Below are 21,480 nucleotides of genomic sequence, written 5' to 3'. Positions count from 1 at the left end.
AGAAGACAAAAGAGAAGTGAGGGGTTGGGGGAGGAGGAGAAAGGGAAGTGGGGCACCCTGGTGCCCTGGGGCTGAGGATGGGCGTGGTGGGGGCGGGGCAGAGCTGGCAGGGCCAGTTCTGGGTGGAGAGGTGGAGTCTGAAAGGGAGAATGCAGACTGAGGCCCAGATTGGGGGCGCCTGGGGACAGAGGGATAAGAAATCCAGGGACAGAGGGAGAAACCGGATACTCAGATGCCCCATCAGCAGGCCTGTGTGTACAGACTCCGGCGTCCCTTCCCTGCGGCACTGCTTCCCACAGACGCTTGGCCTGGCCCGGGAGAGGCATCTGAAAAGAAACCTGAGCGCCTGATGAAAGCCTATAAAATGTGATGCCCAGTCCTAGGAGCCTGACAAAGGTCCTCAGAGAGTGGGGCAACCAGAGCACCCAGAGCCGATGCAGACCTGGGACAGGATGGCCCACAGGTCTGCCCTGAGGCTGGGCCCTCTGCTCCTGCTTTCCCTCTGTGCATCCTCCACTCCAGGTAAGGAGAGGTGGAGGGCAGGCAGGGACTCCTAAGGGAGGCCTGGCCTGACTCTATCCCCTCCGTGGCTCACAGTCTCCCTCCTTCGGCGCTTGGGCGAGCACCTTGGACAGATTCAGGACAGCTCCAGCCCCAGCCTGAGTTTAGGGCCAGGCGCTGTGGCCATCCCCAAACAAGGGTGGCTGGAGCAGCCACTGGACCCCTTCAACGCATCCGACACTAGGTCCTTCCTGCAGGTGAGGCCAGGAGGGGGAGCCCAGTGCCTTCTTCCCCTCACTCTACCCTCAGTGCCTGGGGTTTTGGGCCCCATAGGCTCATCCTCTGCGCTGTAAGTGACCACCCCCTACCTCCATCCCCTTGGGTTTCTCAGCTTCCATTTCCTTTGTCCCTTGGGCATTGTCTTTCCCCCTACTTCTCCCTGTCCCTCAGACTGATCATCAAATCCACCACCGACATGTAGATCTCAAAATGCAGCAGAAATCTGGGACCGTTTGGAACCAGACCTGCCTCACAATAGACACTTGAAGAGATCTAATGAACGATGTCCTCTGTGCACAGGCTGCAAAGGTCAGCTCATCGAGGCCCTATGTCCAAATCCATCCACATTCATCACTTATTCTGCACTTATCATCACAGTATGCAGCCACTACCCCAGACCCCAGGGACACAAGAGTGCACAGCTGACCAACCACCTGCTCTTATGGATCTTATATTTTAGCTGAGGAGACGCACAGGAGAGAATGGAACATACACACACACACACACACACACACACACACACACAAAGCCAATTTCACCTACTCCTAACCATAGAAAGACAGACCCATAGGGAGAGAGACTGCCATGAACTGAGAATAAAGAATAGGTCAGGGCTCTAGATCCTACTTCTCCTTCCCCATGCAACCTGTTAGCGGTATTGGGTGAATGACCAACACTGGACCAGCCAGCGTGGACCCGTGTTCCTGCATCTGGGAGGCGAGAGCAGCCTCAGGTCTGGCTCAGTGCTGAGAGGTAAGAGGCAAGGGTGGGAGCTGCCCCTGTGGTGCAGTGAGGTGGGCAGCTTGCACCCCCCCAACCACATATTCCTCACAGGACACCCTACAGCCCTGGCCCCAGCCTGGGGAGCCCTGGTGATAGGCCTGGAGCACAGGTTCTATGGCTTGAGTGTCCCCGCTGGAGGCCTGGATGTGGCCCAGCTCCGCTTCTTGTCCAGCCGCCACGCGTGAGTGAGGGTCGGGAGGGCATCTGGGGACTCAGGACTGAGCGCGTCTGTATTTTGGCAACTCTGCACCAGTGTTGCACTCCTCCATGGCCTAAGGTTGGCCCCCAGGTCCCTGGTGCATGTTTTCTTCTCCTTTTCAGTGTCTTATGCTTTCTCTTTCTATCTCCAGGTCTCTGCCCATCCCCTCATCTCTTTCTCCCTCTCAGGCATATTTTTACCTCTTGCTTAATCATTACAACTTGCTGGTCCAGACCCCCAGCTCTGGTACTGGGGTTCCACAGCCAACTCACTGGGCTTCAGTTTCTGCCCCTGGGCTCTTCTAGGTACTTGGTATCCTACAGATGAAGCCAGAGTGACCTGTAGAGCACACCCCCCCTCCTACCCAACCCCACTACCCTGCTCAGATGTCTCACATATCTCTCCTCTCACTTAAAGTCAAAATCTTTACAGTGGCCACGAGGTCCTCTTGGCTCTGGGTCCCCAGGTAACTCTCAGACCTCACACCTGCTGGGCTCCAGCTACACTGAGGTCCTTGCTCTTTTCCAGACTTCCTGGCACGCTACTGCCTGGAGCCTCTCAAAGCCTCCCGCTGCAGAGAGTGGGCTGCCCCTACATATTAGTATGGTCCCTCCACTCCCTCCTTCCCCTCCTCCAGGGTCCCTACTCTGGTTAACAGCCCCTCCTCCTCCTCAGTGTCCATCGCCAGCTCCACTGTTCTCCACTGTTCTTTGGGGACAAATCTGTCCTCCCCCACCTGCTGCCTCTCTGCCTCTCTCTGGCCTCCATCCCTCCCCATCTCCACCTATATCTCTTTGCCTCTCTATTTCTTTCTATCTCTTAAGATTTTCACAAGCTGTCTCGGTTTCTAACCTCAGCAGGATGGCACCAACCATATACCGCGCCAGAAAGCTCTGGAAGGAAAAAAAGAGTTGGAATAGAAAAGAGGATATTAGGTCCATTCCACATCTCTCTCTCTCTGTCTCCTCTTCCTCCAGTGGCCTGTACCCGGTGCAGCCTGGGACCTTTATTCTTCCTGAGTAGCTCTCCCTATCAGCCCCCACCCCTCCCCTGTTATTTGTCAGGTTTCCAGCTATGATGCCTTAGAGATTTTTTTCTCCCCCAAGTCGCCGGCAGGGAGGAGGGTGGAGGCTTTCCAGGAGGGTCTCCCCTGGCCGGGTGAGTGCCTGCAGAAACGACTGCGGGACACATTTGGGGAGCAGGGCCCGGGTATCTAGCCAGATGCCCCCACCGACGTCTCTGGATCCCCCCCCCCCCCCCCGCGCAGGGAGGGACTCTTAGGGACATGCACGAGCCTTCCCTCTGCCCCCCAGGCTGGCGGACGTGGCCTCTGCCCGCCTGGCACTCGCCCGCCTCTTCAACGTCTCCACCTCCAGCCCCTGGATCTGCTTTGGAGGCTCATACGCCGGCTCCCTGGCCGCCTGGGCCAGGCTAAAGGTCTCCGGGGCCCGTCTAAGCGGGCGGGGGAGGGTCCGCATCTCGGAGGCAGGGGTCCCCACGTCTTCATTCACTCCCCCCGCCCCGCACCCTCCTTCACCCCAGAGGAGCTCCCCACGAACTGTCTCTGCAAGAGGGCACAGGTGGAGGGCAGGGCCTGGCCTAAGGCCACCGTCTGAGGGAGAGACACAGGGGCAGGGAACATGGGGTCCTGGTCCCCTTGCCCCGCAGGCTGATGGCGGCCCTCCCTCAGTTCCCCCACCTCATTTTCGCATCGGTCGCCTCCTCCGCTCCAGTGCGGGCCACGCTGGATTTCTCGGAGTATAACGAGGTGAGAGGCAGCGGGCGGCAGGTGCAGGGGGTGCTGTGGGGGGTTCCCCTGATTGCTTCCCTCCCACGGTCCACAGGTGGTGTCCCGAAGCCTGACGAGAACTGCCCTCGGCGGATCCCCGGAGGTAGGAGGTGGGGCCAGATGGGACGTAGGGAGCCGGAGGCTCCTCCCTCGGAGGGTGGGGGCCAAATAGTGTGCAACTTGCAAGGTGGCGGGTCTGAGCGAGGTCAGAGACCCGGAAGGTGGGCGGATGAGAACGCGGGAACCGAGAGATGGGGCGAGGCACCTAGAAGGAAGGCGGGGGGAGGGGAGGAGTGCGATCCTGTCGGGAGGGTGAGGCTCAGCGGGGCGGGGGGGGCCGGGGGGGAGGGGGGCGCGACCCTTTCAGCAGGATGAAGCTCTGCGGGGCGGGAGAGCCGGTGGGGGGCAACCCTATCAACAGGATGAGGCTTCGTGGGGCGGGGGGTTCCGGGGGGGCACCCTATCAGCAGGACGAGGCTCCGCGCGGGGTGGGGGGGGGGGGAGACGGTCGCGAGGAGCACCGCCAGGGGGCGCGGCCCCAGGCGGGGACTCGGGGAACCTGCAGCGCGCGTGAAAGACGCGGGTCCTGGGCAAGGAAAGGCGAGGCCCAAGCCCAGGTCTTCCCCGCGCGGTGTCTCGCTCCCGCAGTGCCGGGCGGCGGCGTCCGCAGCCTTCGCAGAGGTGGAGCGACGGCTGCACGCGGGCGGGGCGACTCGCTCGGCGCTGCGGTCGGAGCTGGGCGCCTGCTCACCTCTGGACAGAGCCGAGGACCAGGCGGAGCTGCTGGGGGCGCTGCAGGCCCTGGTGGGGGGCGCCGTGCAGTACGACGCGCAGGCCGGGGTGCCGCTGAGCGTGCGAGGGCTCTGCGGACTCCTGCTCGAGGGCCCGAGCAACCGCAGCCGCTCCGCGCCCTACCATGGGCTCCGGCGGGCAGTGCAGGTGAGCGGCCCTGCGTGCGGCTTGAGATGGGGCGGGGGCCTCGGCTGGCAGGGGTTCCTGCTCTGCTGCGCGTCCTAGGGCCAGCGCGAGCCCTTCTGGGCCCGACGTTTCCTCATCCACGGGCCCTCTGGAGGTGCACTGAAGTCGGTCAAGGGAAGCACGCGGTTTGCAAATGTTAGCGACTCTGTTACCTCTTTTTCGCATCTCTTTCTGTCTCCTTCCCCAGGCCTGCAACAGTCTAGCGCATAGCAGATGCTCAATTAGCCTTTCGAAAGGAGGAAATGTAGCCCTCGGGACAGAGTTCTCCAAGGAACCCAGCCTCGGAACCCATAGTTACAAACGACTCTTACTTCCTAGCGCTGTCTGGACCAAATGCTGTCCTAAGTGCTTTATATATATATAAATATATATTAATATTATATTAATTAATGTATTATAATTATATTAATATTAATATATAATAATATATTTATTTATATATTTATACATAAATTTTATATATATATATGTATATAATAGAATCCTCGCAATACTTCTAGGAGATAGGCACTATCTTTCCCCCACTTACAGATGAGGAAATTGAGGTCCAAGAGCTGATCACTTGCCCAAGGTGTCACCATCATCTAGTACCTTCACGTCTAACCCACAGAGACCCAGGCACCCACTTGCTCTGACCCTTGACTCCCAGGACCTCTCTCTGCAGCTCTTCTGACTTCTGACCTTTGACATGCAGGAACTTATGTATGCTTTCAGGCCCTGGGCCTTGACTTGCTGGGGGGACAGGAGGGATTTATGTATGTGTATCATCCTCTAGGTTGTCATGCACAGTCTGGGCCAGAGGTGTTTAAGCTTCTCCCGAGCAGAAACAGTGGCACAACTGAAGGTCACAGATTCCCAAGTGTCGGGTGTGGGTGACCGGCAGTGGTTGTACCAGACATGTACAGAGTTTGGCTTCTGTGAGTGGCCCAACCCTCAACCCCCAAGACATCCATCTCTGTGGGGTGTCCAGACAAGCTGTCTCACAGGTGGTCTGGATTTGTTTTCTTTTTGATGGGAGGGGACTGCTGGGTCTTGTTTAGCCTGCAAGGGTGGGGCTGGAGGGTAGACAACTATATGTGTGTGTGCACTTGGCCCTCACACTCTTCCTCACTCTTCCTTCCTCTTCCTCAGTCCTCTGCATGAATGATTATCTCTCCAATCTGCTCTTCATCCGTGTCCCTGTCCCAGAAATGGCCCTCCTGTCACCCTGGTTACCCGTCTAGAAGCCCCAGCAGCGTTTCTCATGCCTCCTCTCCTTTGTCCTCCTAGCCTGTAGTCACTGAGCCTTGCCCACTCTTCATCCCGGACAGCTCTCCAGTTCACCTCAATATGCCAGTTTCCCTGACATCCCAGGAACTTTGCACATACTGTTTACTTGACCTGGATGACTTATCTTCCTCTTGTCACATGGTTCACTTATCTTCAAGTCTCAATACAACGTGCCTCCTCCTTAGGATGTCTTTCCTGATTGCTGTAGCCTCCCCTCCCACTTCCTCCACAGCTCTGTGTGCTTCTTTTGAGCACTTCCCCAGCCTCATCATACAGACCTCATTGCCTATCTTCCCCTCTACATTGGGAGTCCTGTCACTGCAGAGCCTGGGACTGTCTTGGATGCTACCGTGTTCCCATTACTGTTCACAATGCATCTGAGCACACAAGAAGCGCTCAATAAATGGCAAAGAAAGGAATGAGTGCACATAAGCCTAAGAGTGCTGTGGATTCTAAGCAAGGGAGACACGGTCCAATTTGTGCGTTCCCCTGCAGTGTTTCTTTATCTCTCTAGCCCTGTGCACATGCTGTCTTCCCTATTTGTGGGGCTCTATTCTCTGCTTGGCTCACTCCTGACTCCTGAGGGTTTTATCCCTGGCAGATTGCTTTTCTGGAGCCTCTTGTGCTCCCTCTGGGATTTGTCTCACCCCAGGCCTTTTTCCACTGCAGCCACGATGTTCTGGGCTATCACTGTCTGAGGATGCCTGGTGTCTCTCTAATGAGACTGGGAACTTATGGAGCTGTTTGGGGCATTGCTATGGATGATTATGGAAGGGGAGGGCTGTATGTTCCACATTCATAGGTATCTCCCTCCACAGATATCACCTGTGAGGGCCCCAGGTGCCCTTTTTCCCAGATCCCAGCACTGCCATCCCAGCTAGAACTATGTGAGCAGGTGTTTGGGCTCTCAGCCTCATCTGTAGTGCAGGCTGTGGCCCAGACAAACTCCTACTACGGTGGCCAGACCCCAGGGGCCACCAAAGTGCTCTTCATTAATGGTAAGCCTGCCATCACAACCTGACTTCTAGGTCTCCACCTATTCCAGGTGCAACACACCACATTCTTCCCTTTCTTACCAGGGGACACAGACCCCTGGCATGTGCTAAGCATAACACAAGCCTCAGGTCCCTTGGAGTCAGCCCTTCTCATCCCAAGTGCTTCCCACTGCATGGACATGGCACCAGAGAGGCCCTCAGACTCCCCCAGCCTCCGCCTAGGGCGCCAGGTAAGAGGTGGCAGCTCTGCATTTGCATATTAATGTACATGTCCCTGTCCCCTGCTAGGCTGGTATCTGACTCGCCATCCTCACCTCTGCACAGAGCATCTTCCAGCAGCTGCAGACCTGGCTCAGGCTGGCAGAGGAGAGCCAGGTTCGGAGTGGGGCCTGAGGGGCCCCTACCCTCACCACTCCCTGCATGGCCACCTCACCCTGGACATGTTCACTGGACAGGAGAAAGCAGCTTGTTCTGAAAGAGGAAATTCCCAAAAATTGGGCTTTAGCACCTGTTCTGCATGTAACTGACTTGGGTCCGCAAACATCCCCGTCACTCCTGCCTGAAAATGCTTTGTGACAGAGAGTTATGTAACTTTACGAGGAGAATTATTCTCATTGTGAATAGTGGTATTTTATTTGATATTTTAGAGAGCATTTTACTAATTGTTTCCTGGCTGTCCTTTTTTATTGTTAAAAGTATCTTGCTGTAAAGTCGCTTTGTGTCATATAATTCTGGAACCATTTCACATTGATTTCTTTTTTCCCCTAATTTCAAAAACAGCAATCTCTGTCTCTTCTTAGTATCCCAAAGGGACAGGGGGTCAGCCTCCGTCTTAGTTCGGGCTGCTGTCACAGAACGCTATGGGCGGGGCGGCTGAGAAACAACAGCAGTTATTTCTCACGGTTCTAGAAACTGGGGAGTGTGAAATCAAGGCACGGGAAAATCAGGTGTGTTGTGAGAACTCACTGCCTGGTTCATAGTCAGCTGTCTTCTTTCTGTGTCACAGTCTCTCCAATGGGTCTCTCTCTGCCTCTTCTCTAGTATGTCCTGCCGCTGGCAGTCACCGCTGCCTGTGTCCCCTGACCTTGCTCTCTGTGTCACCTTAGTCACTTTCTCTCTCACCCTCTATCTCTGCCTCTGTTTCCCTCTCTTCAGATTTGCCCTGTCTCTCCTGTGCTGCTTCTCAGGCTCTGTCTCCCTGAGGCCGTCTCTGTGTGTGTCTGATACTCTTTACTCTTTCCATTTCTCATTCTGCCATTTAATCTTTGTTCTCTCTCTCTCTCTCTCTCTCTCTCTCTCTTTCAATTTTCCTTCCTAACCCTTCCCTCACCATCGCTTCCCACTACCAAACACCTCCTGGTACTTCCAGCTTCCAACACTGGGGGTGTAGGGCTCTGGTTAAGTCTCCTGATAGGGACACCCCCCCTGCCATCCCATCTCAGTTCTGGGAGGGTGGGCCTAATCCCCGGGTACCTGCTCAGCTTGCTTCAGTGGTGCCTCAGTGGAGCTGTGGCCCGCAGAACAGGAGGTAGCCAGTCAGGGAGGCGGCACCTTTGGGGAGTTGGGCCTCTGGGGAGCCAGAAAGTACAGAAGTAAAAACAAGTCAGGATTAGGTGTGTGTGTGGGGAGGGGCATGGTAAGAGAAGCCACAAGTCCACTGTCCTGTGAGGAAGTCCCTCACCTATCTTGACTCCAAACTCTGAAGACTAAGTCTTTGCTCTAGCCTAGAGCTGACCCAGCCCTGCTCAGCAGGTGCGGCCTATTCTGTTTCCTGATCTTGAAACATAGCCCCTCAAGCTGGGCTCTGTTTAGCCTCCATGCCTCCCTCTTGTATGTTCCACATGTGCACCATGGTCCGACCCATTGTGCGTGCTCAGTGCCTGTTGGGAAATGAAAGAATGAAGTCTAACCTTGACTCTTCACACACTTTTGGTTTCCCTTCCACTTTGCCGGATACAACGTCCCTCCAGCTCTTCTGCAACTTCTTTGCAACTTGACACTGGGTTTGGTGCTAGGCTCTATTCTCCAGCGTTCCCAGAGCTCAGAGCTGCCCTCGCCATGTGTCAGAGGTGGCAGGCTGAGCTATCAGGTGTACATCATGGAATATATCGTACCTCTGGGGTGGCCTGAGCCTCCAGGCCAGCTGCCTGTAAACAGGCAGCCCCATTTTTTCACCCAGGATTGCTCTATAAATAGCATTACTCTCTGTCTGCATCAGTCTATGTTACAAAAGGATGGAAAATTCTGAGGTGCTCCCTCTTCCTGTCCTCCTTGTCCATCCTTGGCTCCTAATCTCCACTCCCTACCTGGCAACCACAGGGATTCTTTCAAAAGGTAAGTCAGGTGATGACACTCCTCTGCTTCAAACCCTCAAATAGCTTCCTACTACAACCAGAGTAAAGTCTGAATTCCTTCCCAGGGCTACCAGGCCTTTGGCTTTTGAACTCTTCTCTGAACTCATTTCCTACTACTCTCTCTATTACATGCCAACTGCATGGCCCCTTTGGTTACTTAAAATCCAAAGCCAATTCCTTTTTTTTTTTTTTTTAAAGAATGTATTTATTTATTTGAGAGAGAGAGAGAGAAAGAGAGAGAGAGAGAAGGAGCAAGGGAGGGGCAGAGGGAGAAGCAGACTCCCTACTGAGCAGAGAGTCAGACAGGACTGGATCCAGGGACTCCTCTGGGACCATGACTTGAGCCAAAGGCAGATGCCCAGGCATCCCCCAAAGCCAATTCCTACTTCCAGTAGCTGTTCCCTCTGCCCAAAGGTCATTCCTTTAATGACCGTTAAATGACTACTTTCTTCTTAACATTCAGACTCAACTCCAATGTCACCTCCTCTGAGAGGCCTTTATTGATTGCTTCCATGTCCCAGTTACTACCTATCACATCATCTGTTTTATGTGCTTCCCAGCCATGAGCTCTATGTGAAATGACCTTATTTTAATTTTTGTCCAAGCCCTCTGTACCAGAGTGCTGAGTCCCTGAGAGAGGGAACGATGCCATCCCAGCAAACACATCCGAGTTCCATGTTTCACAACTTCCTCAATTTTCACATGAACTCTTATCAAGAAGCTCAAAGATTGCAAAATTGGATCAAAGCTCGAAAAAATACTTCTCAGGACTATGAGGATTGGCAAACGTGTGGTTCACCTACCTTACTTTCAGTTTACCAGCGGTGCTCTATATCTTAGGAAGCATTTGAATTATAATGAGGATAAACAGTGTTAAGAAATGGTGAAGCAGTGTGTTCTGGAGACCCCTGGTTTGTCTCACACAAATTCCACCCTTAAACGTGACCAAGTAGGGCTTCTCTCCTGGGTGCTCTGCTTTGGAGGTTTCTGCGCTGGTGCAGATGCAGGCATAACCTTATCCCAAAGTGAGAACTGCAGGAGCATTGTGAAAATGCCTTTTCTATGCACCCTCACTGACCATACTCTCAACATTACATAAATCTCTAACATTGATTCTAAAGAAGAGCAAAAGTGGAGGACCAGTAGTACCTGATCAAAAGATTTCCAGGGCATCTAGGTGGCTCAAGTGGTAAGGGTCTACTGTTAGCTCAGGTTATGATCCTGGGGTCTTGGGATCTGAGTTCCGCGTTGGACTCCCTGCTCAGTGAGGACCCTGCTTCTCCTTCTGCCTCTGTTCCTCCCTCCTCTCATGCTCTCTTTCTCTCAAATAATAATAAAATCATAAAAAAAGAAAGATTTCCTATGAAGCTCCAATAATTAAGACAATGTGGTTTTGGCATTACATGTAAACAAATAGATCAATGAGACCTGACAGAGTCCAGAAGTAGACACACACAAGATTAATCAATTTTCTACAAAGATGACAATGCTAATCAGGGAGGAAGAAAAGTCTTTTAAACAAATGATCTGGAGCAACCAGATAAATTATAGACCTTCTCTCAATTTCTTTTGCAAACTTCTTTACAACTTGACATCTGAATGAATCTGGCTTGAGTGCTAGACTGCTTTCTCTTCCCAAGCATTCTCTGAGCTTCAGAGCTTGCGGGGAAATTTTAACCTCACTGCTATCTCATACCATACTCAAAAATTAATACAAGTGGATAGTAGTTCTAAATGTAAAGCTAAAACGATAGCATATCTAGAAAAAAATAGAAAAATTATTTATGACCCTGTAGCAGGCAAGTATTTCTCAGGGAGAAAAGAATAGTGTAAGATACATAAAAAAGGATAAGCTAACATTATCAAAATGAAAACTTCACATTAAAAAAAATATTATTAAGAAACATTAAGAAGTGGAAAGACAAGGAAAAGCCTGAAGGAAAACATGCACATGACATACACTTGACAAAAAATTCCTAGAAATCAATTTTAAAAAGACAAGCCAATAACAAATGGGTAATAGAATAAGGAAACCCCTCTTGGCGATTTTGATCAGAATTTTTTTGGGTCAGAATTGCAATTTGAGAAATCCACAAGAGAGGAGGGTTCTTCGTTCATACCAAGTGTTACACTTCTCTCCTTTTTTCCGTCATCCACGGTGTGGGAGAGCAAAATAGAAAGAATGTGGGGATTTTTTTTATTTTATTTTTTAATTGTTTATCTTTTGTGTTTTTTGATCACACCCCCTTCCCCCCTGACCCTACTTTGAAGAAACTGTGGTGCCTTCAGTCTTTGTTTACATCTTCTAAACAGAGGAGAGAACTGCCAGTAGGTGGCCGGTTAGCTCAGTTGGTTAGAGTGTGGTGCTAGTAACACCAAGGTCTCGGGTTTGAGACCCGTATGGGCCACGTGGTAGTGTGTTTTACCATTTCTGCGCAGTTCCCCTGTACCAACCCCAGAGGATGCAGCGGCAGAACAGAAATACCTGGGAGTGCCAGTAGACCTAATGTCACATTGCTTTGTTTTGTTTTGTTTTTAAGAAGTCACAGATGAAAGTTAAAATGGAGAATATTTTTAAAGGAAATTGAGCAAAATAGGGCAGGTACATTTAGGCAAGAAGGGGATAGAAGAGTTGGAGAATTTCCTGTTCTGTGTTGGAAAAAAACCTGAAATGGTTTTGGCTTCTATTACACTCTCTACAGGGAGTAAAAAGGTGTCCCCCTGGTGGCCAGTTAGCTCAACTGGTTAGAATATGGTGTTAATAATGCCAGGGTCGTGGCTTCGATGCCCGTGTGGGCCATGACTGTAGGGTTTTCGTTACCTTTATATGCAAGCAGACCTCAGGGTGTCAGACTCACCAGAGGCCTCCCTCCATCAATACAGGAAACATGTCTCCTTGAGAATTTAGACAGCTTGAACAGTCTTCTCTGACTTGCCCTGCCTTAGATCCTTCTTTGATTCCCGTCTACAAAGGACAGCAGTGACTGAGCAAAGGAAAAAGAAAAGATTCTTTTGTGGAAGTTTTTTGTTTTTTTTTTCCAATTGGGAAACTGATTCTCGCAAAGAAAATTGACCTATTTGGATTATTGCCAAGTCGGAAGAAATTGTAAAGCCGCCTGCACTTTCTACATTTCCATATCTGGGACCTCCACTAGTTCACTGAAACATGAAACAAGGTATTTCAAGTGCCATGTGTGAAACATGTTCTAATTAATATCAGTGCGGTAGAAAAATAAGGCAGCTTCACTATAAACATTCTGAGAAAAGGCTCATTGTTCACCCCTAAACATTTAATTTGGGGGTAAAAATACATTCGAGTGTTTCAAAGTTAGAAAAATATTAAAAGGTACAGTGAAAATTTTCCTCCGTCCTTATGCCTCATCCATCCAAGAATGATTTCCAACTCTATAGGTAACCTCTATGCACACTTGCTCATGGATTCTTTCCAATTCTCTTTGTACAGCAAATTCTTGTTTTCTTCCCATAAAAAAGTCAGCCTATGTGTTGCAACTTACCTTCATCACTTAGCAATATAAGGTGGAATTTCTATTTTATCAGTATTTTGAGAGCTTTCAAATAGTGCTTTCAATATTGTACACTGGGAAAAATTAGAGCTCATTTTCCAAAAAGTTGACATATTCAGAAGAAGTTGAATCTGAAATGTTCTAACCTTTTGCATCATTGATGGAGGGAATGTATGCAATGAGGAGACTTTGGAAAACTTGAGAGCAGAGGGGCAGATGACCTCCATAATGTTCAAACTAAGCACGTCCTGCCTAAACTGGGAGCATTAAAAGAGCCCTGAAAGAAAAGTGTGCATTATTTAACATTTGTTTAAATCTCTCCACTCTTCAGAATGCAATACTTAGCTGTTATTCTGCATCTGTTAGATGCTGAAGATATATTGTTGTTTTTTTTTAAAAGATTATTTATTTATTTATTCATGAGAGATACAGAGAGAGAGGCAGAGACATAGGCAGAGGGAGAAGCAGTCTCCTCGCAGGGAGCCGGCGGGATTTGATTTCTGCACCCAGGGATTCAATCTCTGGACCCAAGGATCTGATCTCTGGACCCAGGGATCATGCCCTGAGCAGAAGGCAGACGCTCAACCGCTGAGCCTCTAGGCATCCCTGAAGATATATTGTTATGTGAAAAAAAGCAGAACCCAAAATGGTTTGTGTAAGATTCTGATTCTTCTGCTTTAAAATTAGCTTTATTATGAGATGATTTACATACAGTAAAATGCACTCATTTTAAGCATAGATTTTTATGAGTTTTGACATATTTATACACGCAAATAAGAATGGCCACAAAGTAGAGCACACTTCCATGATCCCCAAAAGTTCCTTTGTGCTCTGTGATAGTAAGAACAATGCCCCCTTCCCAATGTCCACATCCTAATCCCTGAAGTCTACAAGGATGTTATTTTTCACAGCAAAAGGGACTTTGCACGTGCAGTTAAGTTAAAGATATGAAAATGAAGCAATATCCTGAATTATCGGGATTGGGTCCAATGCAATCTCAAGGGTCTGTGAGAAGAGTCAGGGTCACAGAAGGAGATGTGACACAAGCAGAGGTTGGACAGATGCAGGGCTATTAGCCAGAGAAGGCAGCAGTGTCTACAAATTGGACAAAGCAAGGATACACATTTCCTTCTAGAGATTAGGGAAGGACTGTAGTACTGCTGACCCATTTTAGACAGACCTCCAGAACTGTAGGATAGTAAGTTTATTTGTCTTAAACCACTGAATTAGTGGTGATTTAGAACTGCAATAGAAAACCAATACATACCCCTTCCACTGAGTTATACTTTCATCCCAGCCCAAGGCAACTCCAGAGCTTCTTTCTGCCGTGATGGTTTTGCCTTTTCTGGAATTTCTTATAAATCATATACTACATACTCTTGTGTTCCTGGTTTCTTGTTAGCACAGTATTTCTGAGATTAATTTATATTGTTTCATGTATCAGTGCTGACTCCATTTGATTGCTCAATTGTACTCCATTGTACAGTTATATCACCATTTGCTTTCCATCGCATGCAAATGGACATTTTCACTGTTTTCATTTCTAGCTATTAAGAAGAGGGCTGCTGTGAAGATTAATGGGACAAATCTTTGTGTGGATATATGTTGCATTAGGCAGGGTTCTCCAGAAAAAGAAAGGAAGAGATTTTAAGGAATTGGCACAGGTCATTGTGAAGACTGGCAAAGCCACATCTGCGGGGTAGGTCGGCAGAGTGGAGACCCAGAAAAGAACTGACGTTAACAGTTCCAGTCAAGAGACAGTCTGCAGGCAGAATTCCCTCTTCTTCAGGAGAGGAACGTCTTTTTTCTTTTAAGGACTTCACTGGATCGATGAGGCCCACTCACATTATGAAGGGTAATCTGCTTTACTCTAAACCCACTGGTTTAAATGTTAATCTCATCCAAAAAAATATCTTCCATAGAAAAATCTACACTAATGTCTGACCAAATATCTGGGTACTGTGGCCTAGCCCCATTGACACAAAAAGTTAACCATCACATACATTTTCATTTCTTCTGGGGTAAAATACCTAGGAATGGAATTGCTGGCTCTTTTGGTCAATGTATGTTTGACTTTATAGGAATCTACCAAATATTCTCCAAAAATGTAATGCCATTTTACATCCCAAACAATACTCCATGAGAGTCCCATTTGCTCCAGATTTCTCCACCATTTGATATTGTCAGACTTTTAAATTTTAGACAGTCTACTAGAATTGAGGTATCTCATTGTGGTGTTAACTTACATTTACCATAACTAATAATGAGCATTTCTTCATGTATATAGTATATATGTATACTATATACATATATACAGCCAATAAGTATATCTATATATATCTATATCATCTATATCTATAGATAGATGATAGATAGATAGATAGATAGATATCTTCTTTTTTGAAGAGTGTGTTCAAGTCTTTCGTGCATGTTTTTCTTGGGTTTTGTCATTTAGCACTGAGTTGTAAGAGTCCTTTATTCTGAATACATGTCCTTTCTTAGTTATGTATCTAATATTCTCACAGTCTGCCTTGACTTGCCTTTTCATTTCCTTTTGATGGAGAACATTTGATCAGATGTTTGTGTTTTATAATTCATGCAAAGATATCCTAAAGTGTCTCCATGGTCATGATGATCTTCTCCTATGTTTTTTTCTCAGAATTATATAAACTAGCACTTTTGTTTAGGTCTATAATGTATTTATAACTTTTACATATACTGAGATAAAGGTCAAAGTTAATTTTTTTTCCACATGGCTATCCTTATCTTCCAGCACTATTTTTTAAAAAATCTGTTCTTTTCCTATTTGCTATATTGCCAACCCTATCAAAAGTCATTTCATTTTATATTTATCCCTCTATTTTTGAAGTCTCCATTGTGTCCCATTAATCTATATGGCTATCCAATATATATTTTTAGAGTAATATCTAGACCCTTTAGGATGGCTCTTATTAAAAAAAAAAAAAAAGACAGAAAAGAACAAGTGTTGGCGAGGATGTAGACAAACTGGAACCCTCAGATATTAGTAGTGGAGGGGTATAATGGTGCAGCCCATAGGGAAAAGAATATCCCAATTCCTCAAAAAATTTAACATAATATTGCCATATGCTCTACCAATTCCACTTCTGGGTGTACACCCAAAAGAAATGAAAAGGGCGACTCACACAGACATTGTACAGTCATTTTCTAGCAGACTTACTCACAACAGCCAAAACCACAAAATATCCATTGACGGATGAGTAGATAAACAAAATGTGTTATAGATATGTGTTATAGTGGAATATTATCCAACCTCAGAAACGAAGGACATTCTGACACCTGCATAAAATAAGCCAGTCACAAGAAGACAAATATTGGATGATTCCACTTTTATGAGATACCTAGAGCAGTCAAAATCATAGAGAGGGAAAGTAAAAGAGATGGGTACTGTGGGGCTGAGAGGAGGAGCTTGGGGAGTTAGTACCTGGGGTGCGTAAAAGTCCGGAGAGGATAAAAAAGTTCTGGAGATGGATGCTGGTGATGGTTGCACAACAATGCTTAAAAATTGTTAAAAAGATAAATTTTATCTTATGTACATTTTACCATAATAAAAAATGTCAGTATTTTAAAAAGGAATTTGTGGAGAGTCTTTGATAAATATGTAAATAGCTTCATTCTCCTCAAAGTTGTACCTACTAGTTTGGACATCCATTCATAATTCTAGTATCAATCAATTTTCCTATGATCATTTCAAATCATGATGTAAAAAGCCTATTTTTCTTTTTATATAGATTGTTTAAATTCTATTGTAAGGAAGAGCTTCCCCTTCTCTCCCATCTATCTAGCTATCATCTATCTATCTATCATCTATCTATCTATCTATCTATCTATCTATCTATCTATCTATCATCTATCATCATCTTTCATCTTATCTCTCTCAAATGAACTCACACAGATTCCTGCTCAAAGAATTATAATCATTAATAATGCATATTTATGCTCAGATTGTCACAAATCTTTTTTTTTTTTAAGATTTTATTTATCTATTCATGAGAGACAGAGAGAGAGAGAGAGAGAGGCAGAGACACAGGTAGAGGGAGAAGCAGGCTCCATGCAGGGAGCCTGACTGGATCCTGGGTCTCCAAGATCACGCCCTGGGCTGAAGGCGACGCTAAACCGCTGAGCCACCCGAGCTGCCCAGATTGTCACAAATCTGGCCAGTGGGGACCCTTCAAACTAACTCCTGTGTCTTTTTAACACATACCATCATATTTTAGGAAGTTCTTAATTTGGGGGATAAGAAAAAGCCCCACGTTTATATTGTCATTTTGGGGCCTGATCTTGAGATCAGCTATTTTTCAAAGGAGCTCTGGATGCTCTTATCAGGGAATGGTTTTTAGAAATCAAGTCTAAGTACTTGATATGCTCATTGTTCCCAGGCCCTCTCTCTCATGGACGGAGATAGGAAACCTGCAAATACATATATATGCACATCTATGTATTTCAATATTGACATCCAGCTATCTGTAAATAGATATAACCGTGATTTCGCACTGATGTCTCCAACCACAATCCAACAAGCCAGGGTTTATTTGATTCTATATTTGTAGCTTCCTTCCCCAGCAAAGATAAACCTAGCTCCTACTATCTTTAATCTGTTTTACAGATTGAAAAAAATAGAAACTCATTGAAGAGAATCAGAAATTCTGGCAATGCTGGGAAGCTAAGGTATTTATTTTTATTTTCCAGCAGCAATTCCCAACTTCCCTATTGATTTCTAAAAGGGAAAAATTCACATTTCCACTTTCTGTGTGAAGAAAGCCCTGTTCTTCCCTACTGTGAGTCTTTCATCTGTGCGTCTCTTCTAGTCTTCACACAAAACACTCCACTTCTGACATTTCTGGTCACCAAATGTGTAGAGATTTTTCTCACAACAAGGAATTCTTTGGGACACCAAGTGGGTGTCTTGCAATTTAACTCAATTCTGACGTTATCTCCCTGGAGATAGTTCAGATCCCACGGGCTAAGAGCTCAGTTCCACAACACTCTGACCTCACTTCAGATGCCAATCAAAGGTCTCCAGGTGGGTCATCCACAACTTCTGTCTGATTTGGCCAGAATTGGAGGTTCCCATGGCCACCTCCTGTGGTTGCCTTAATTTGCTAGAGCAGCTCACAGAACTCCAGGAAACACACTTACCAATTTCTTAAAGGATGTGATATAGGATACAGATGACCACCCACAGGTAAAGGATGGGCTGGATGAGGTCTGTGGGAAAAGCATGGATCTTCCACACCCTGTCCTAGAGCACCCCTCTCCCCACACCTCCTCATGTCCACCAGCTTGGAAGCCCTCTGAACCTCATACTTTTGGGATTTTATAAATGCTTCATGATCAGGTGGGCACAATCGGTATTCCAATTTGTAGCCCTTACCTTTCTGAAGAGAATGGAGGGTCGGACACAAAATTCCAGGCTTCTTCTGCTCATGGCTTTGCCTTTCTCCTACCTAGGAGCCCATCCAGAGTCACCTCCTTAGAACAAAAGACACTCCTGTCACCCAGGAAGTTACAAGGACTTCGGGAGCCTTGTTCCAGGAACTGGGAGCAGAGACCCATACATATTTCTATTATCTCACAGTTTCAAAGCAGAAATTGCATGCAGAACACTCCTTAAGGTCCAGGCTGAGTCTTGTGAAGCAGCAAACTCCTGTCAGGTCCAGAGCCCTGGTGTAAACTGTTCTGCTAAACGGAACTTACTCTCCCCAGGAGCTCCCTTTGTGACCTGTTCCATTACTAGTTTTTGTCATTGTTCCCTATGCCCTTGAGAAGAACATATATTCTCTATACCAGGTTATACATTTTGATTGACATCCATAAGATCTACCTTCCTAATTATGCTGCTCTGGTTTTCTATATCCTTTCTTATTTGGATTCACTGCCCCTATCTTGTGCTGAAGATGCCTGTTAAAGTCTCTATTATTGTTTTTAGTTATGTATCTTCCATAATTTTTATTTTATAAATGTAATTGGCACATTCTTTAGTAAATAACTAAAAGTGTTCTATCAGATTCATAGACTTTAACACTCAGAACTGATCTTTGTCATGTTTAGTTTAGGGGGGGCTTGAATTTAAAATTATCTGATGTCAAGATCACAGGCCCTGCTTTTTTATGATTTCCTCCTGGCATACCCTAGCCCATTTCTTTATTTTCTTCTTGCTGAATAATTTCGTTTTAGATGTACATCTTAACAATATGTTGTTACCCTCTGCTCTGCGAGCCAATTTGAAAACATTTTATCACATGACATAAGCCCATTAATATATAATGATATAATTGAGCATTTGTTCTGTCATAGTTTATCATTACCATTTTATCATTATAATGTATATTTCTTGTATTTCTTTTTTGATATTTCTTTTCTCATTTAAAAAGTTTCTTGTGACATCTAGAATAGTTTGAATTTTTGTTCTAGCAAGTTACCTTAATGCTCATGTTTCCCCCATTTATTTACACTCTATAACTTGTTTTTTTCCCCAGTTTTGTCATTGTTCTTGGCCATTTACTCTTGCTTATTGTCTATGTGGTGGTCTGTATATTTATTTTGTTTCCTCTTTCCTCTCCCTTCTTTTCCTATTTTTGCATGCACTGTTTCTCTTGTGCCAGAATAGAAACATTTACTATTATTCTCCCACCTTTGCCCTTGCATTTGTTTTAGTTATAGATCTACAATTAAATATATTAAATGTTCACCCAGTGGAGTTCCTTTATTTCTTGATTGAATGTACCCACCCTACTGTATACTCTGCAAGAAGAGTTCAGTATGTGTATACTTAAAACTCTCTATAGAAGCGTCTATATTCTTGATTCTTGAAGATCTCAGCCTGGCTAGATATAGAATTCACTCTTTGTGAATTCTAAAGCTTCACTCTTCTATGTCAGTTTTTTTAATGCTAATCTAATTTTTTATATTGCTCTTCAGAGGTCTGATGCTAGGTTTCTATTTATAGGAACTTCTTGGATTATAGACTTAATTATTTACATTTTATTGACTCTTTCTTTTCTCTCAGGAACTCTAATTACTCATATATTGGAATTTCTTTGGCTCATTTTACTTCTCCCTTTCTTTTCTTTTCATTTTCTTGGTGATTTCTCTTTCTTTAATTCCCATTACCAAACATTTATGTTGTAAATTTATTCTCTCTTGGGTGCCTTGTAATGTAGTCTTCATTCTGATGTGATCCTGATGTTATTTTTCTTTTTTTCCTCTATTTCTTCTACATTCAACCAACTTTCTTTTCATTTCTTCCCATTTTTGTCCATTTGTTTTAATTTTTTGAAATTTCTGACTTAATGTGATTTTTTAAAATCCAAAAATGCTTGTTTGAAAATGTCTCTTGCAACAATGTGGATAGAACTAGAGGGTATTATGCTGAGCGAAATAAGTCAATCAGAGAAAGCCAATTAGCATATGATTTCACTTATATGTGGAATTTAAGAAATAAACCAGAGGATCATAGAGGAAGGGAGGGAAAAATAAAACAAGATGAAATCAGAGAGGGAGACAAACTGTAAGAGACTCTTAATCAGAGAAAACAAACTGAGGGTTGCTGGAGAGGAGGGGGGGTGTGGGGGGGTGGAGATGGAGTAAGTGGGTGATGGGCATGAAGGAGGACACATAATGTAATGAGCACTGGGTGTTATATCCAACTGATGAGCCACTGAATTCTACCCCTGAAACTAATAATACACTATATGTTAATACACTATATGTTAAAAATTAAAGAGGAGAAAAATAAAAGGATCAAAAAATGATATTTTCTTAATTACTAAATGTAACATATATTTTACAAGTATATAATGTTGTTAACTTTAGTTTATTGATGTGCCTTACCATTTCCTTCAGTAAATGAGATTGTACGCAATCTTAAAGTGATCATGTCAAACTTTCTTTAAGGCAATATACTATGTACTGTTAAAAAAAGAAAACTATTGTATGTCATGAATATTTCTCATATAAAAATAATGGCTTAAGTTACAGTGGCTCTTTATTCAATACCTATTACATAATTAGTACTTATTGCCACTTCACATTATTGGAAAGAAATATGTACACGAAAAATAGTATAATCAAAATATATTTGTTCCTGAGAAACACTACACTTTGAAACTAGATTAACTAGGTAAATACCATACTTTTAAACTAGGTTATACTTTCAGAAAATAGTTTTTTATATTTTCATTTATTTATGCAAACGTGGTTTTTGATTTTCAGAAAACAAATTTTGTATGCATTAATTTTAGCAGATTATTTTCTTCAGCATAAATTTGTAGTTATGTTCAATAATGTCATTATATAATTTGGCAAATTTGTTTTCATATGTTCTCATTAAAATTGCTTTTGAAATGTGAAAAAAAGAAAATGTCTCATTCAAATTTTGAGAGTTGCGTAAAATTTTTCTTCTGCTTTTTCATTTTTGTAAGAATTTTCAAAAGCTAAAATATACTGACTCTGTGTTTTCTTATAGTTGCTTTGTATAAAAGTTATTCAGATATTGTGTAAAGAGATTTGGGATAATTTACAAGATTCCTAGTTCAAGGCAAACCTCTTCTATCCCTACATAAAAATACAGTAACTTTAATGGTGTCTTTAGGGGAGGGGTTGGAGGAAATATTTCTGTGTCTTCTGATTTTTATGTCTCCTTTGGCCTTGCAGGATTTTGAATCCTCTTCTTTTTTCCTTTACCATCTAGTCTTCAAAGAGAGCTTCTTCACCCTATTTTCTTTTCACCTAGAGGTCCTGCCTTTGTGTGGCTGCTGCCTCATTTCTG

At 45.2% G+C, this 21,480-nt stretch overlaps 1 protein-coding gene and 1 non-coding gene across 2 annotated transcripts; both read left to right on the top strand.

Annotated features, from left to right (window-relative positions):
• The first annotated feature begins 452 nt into the window (after window positions 1-452).
• PRSS16 (serine protease 16) lies at window positions 453-7,497 on the top strand. The gene is made up of 11 exons (XM_041771123.1): window positions 453-522; window positions 598-758; window positions 1,434-1,744; window positions 3,076-3,199; window positions 3,453-3,530; window positions 3,607-3,654; window positions 4,200-4,490; window positions 5,305-5,446; window positions 6,617-6,796; window positions 6,878-7,023; window positions 7,118-7,497. Exons 1-11 carry the CDS (start codon window positions 453-455, stop codon window positions 7,184-7,186), a joined length of 1,620 nt encoding a protein of 539 aa, XP_041627057.1. The 3' UTR covers window positions 7,187-7,497.
• A 3,984-nt stretch (window positions 7,498-11,481) lies between these two features.
• TRNAT-AGU lies at window positions 11,482-11,555 on the top strand. The gene has a single exon. It is a non-coding gene; the product is annotated as a tRNA-Thr (tRNA).
• Window positions 11,556-21,480: the final 9,925 nt, after the last annotated feature.

Source organism: Vulpes lagopus, chromosome 10 (assembly GCF_018345385.1).
Source record: "Vulpes lagopus strain Blue_001 chromosome 10, ASM1834538v1, whole genome shotgun sequence".
Lineage (NCBI taxonomy): Eukaryota > Metazoa > Chordata > Mammalia > Carnivora > Canidae > Vulpes > Vulpes lagopus.
The sequence above is the reverse complement of the archived record's forward strand: the minus strand, read 5'-3'. Positions and strand labels throughout refer to the sequence as shown.

Excerpts from the sequence above, each read along its gene's own strand:
- PRSS16 (XM_041771123.1), top strand. The coding sequence starts at position 453 with ATGGCCCACAGGTCTGCCCTGAGGCTGGGCCCTCTGCTCCTGCTTTCC. Across the intron at positions 6,797-6,877 it reads CAAAGTGCTCTTCATTAATG|GGGACACAGACCCCTGGCAT; the intron begins GTAAGCCTGCCA and ends CTTTCTTACCAG. Across the intron at positions 7,024-7,117 it reads GCCTCCGCCTAGGGCGCCAG|AGCATCTTCCAGCAGCTGCA; the intron begins GTAAGAGGTGGC and ends ACCTCTGCACAG.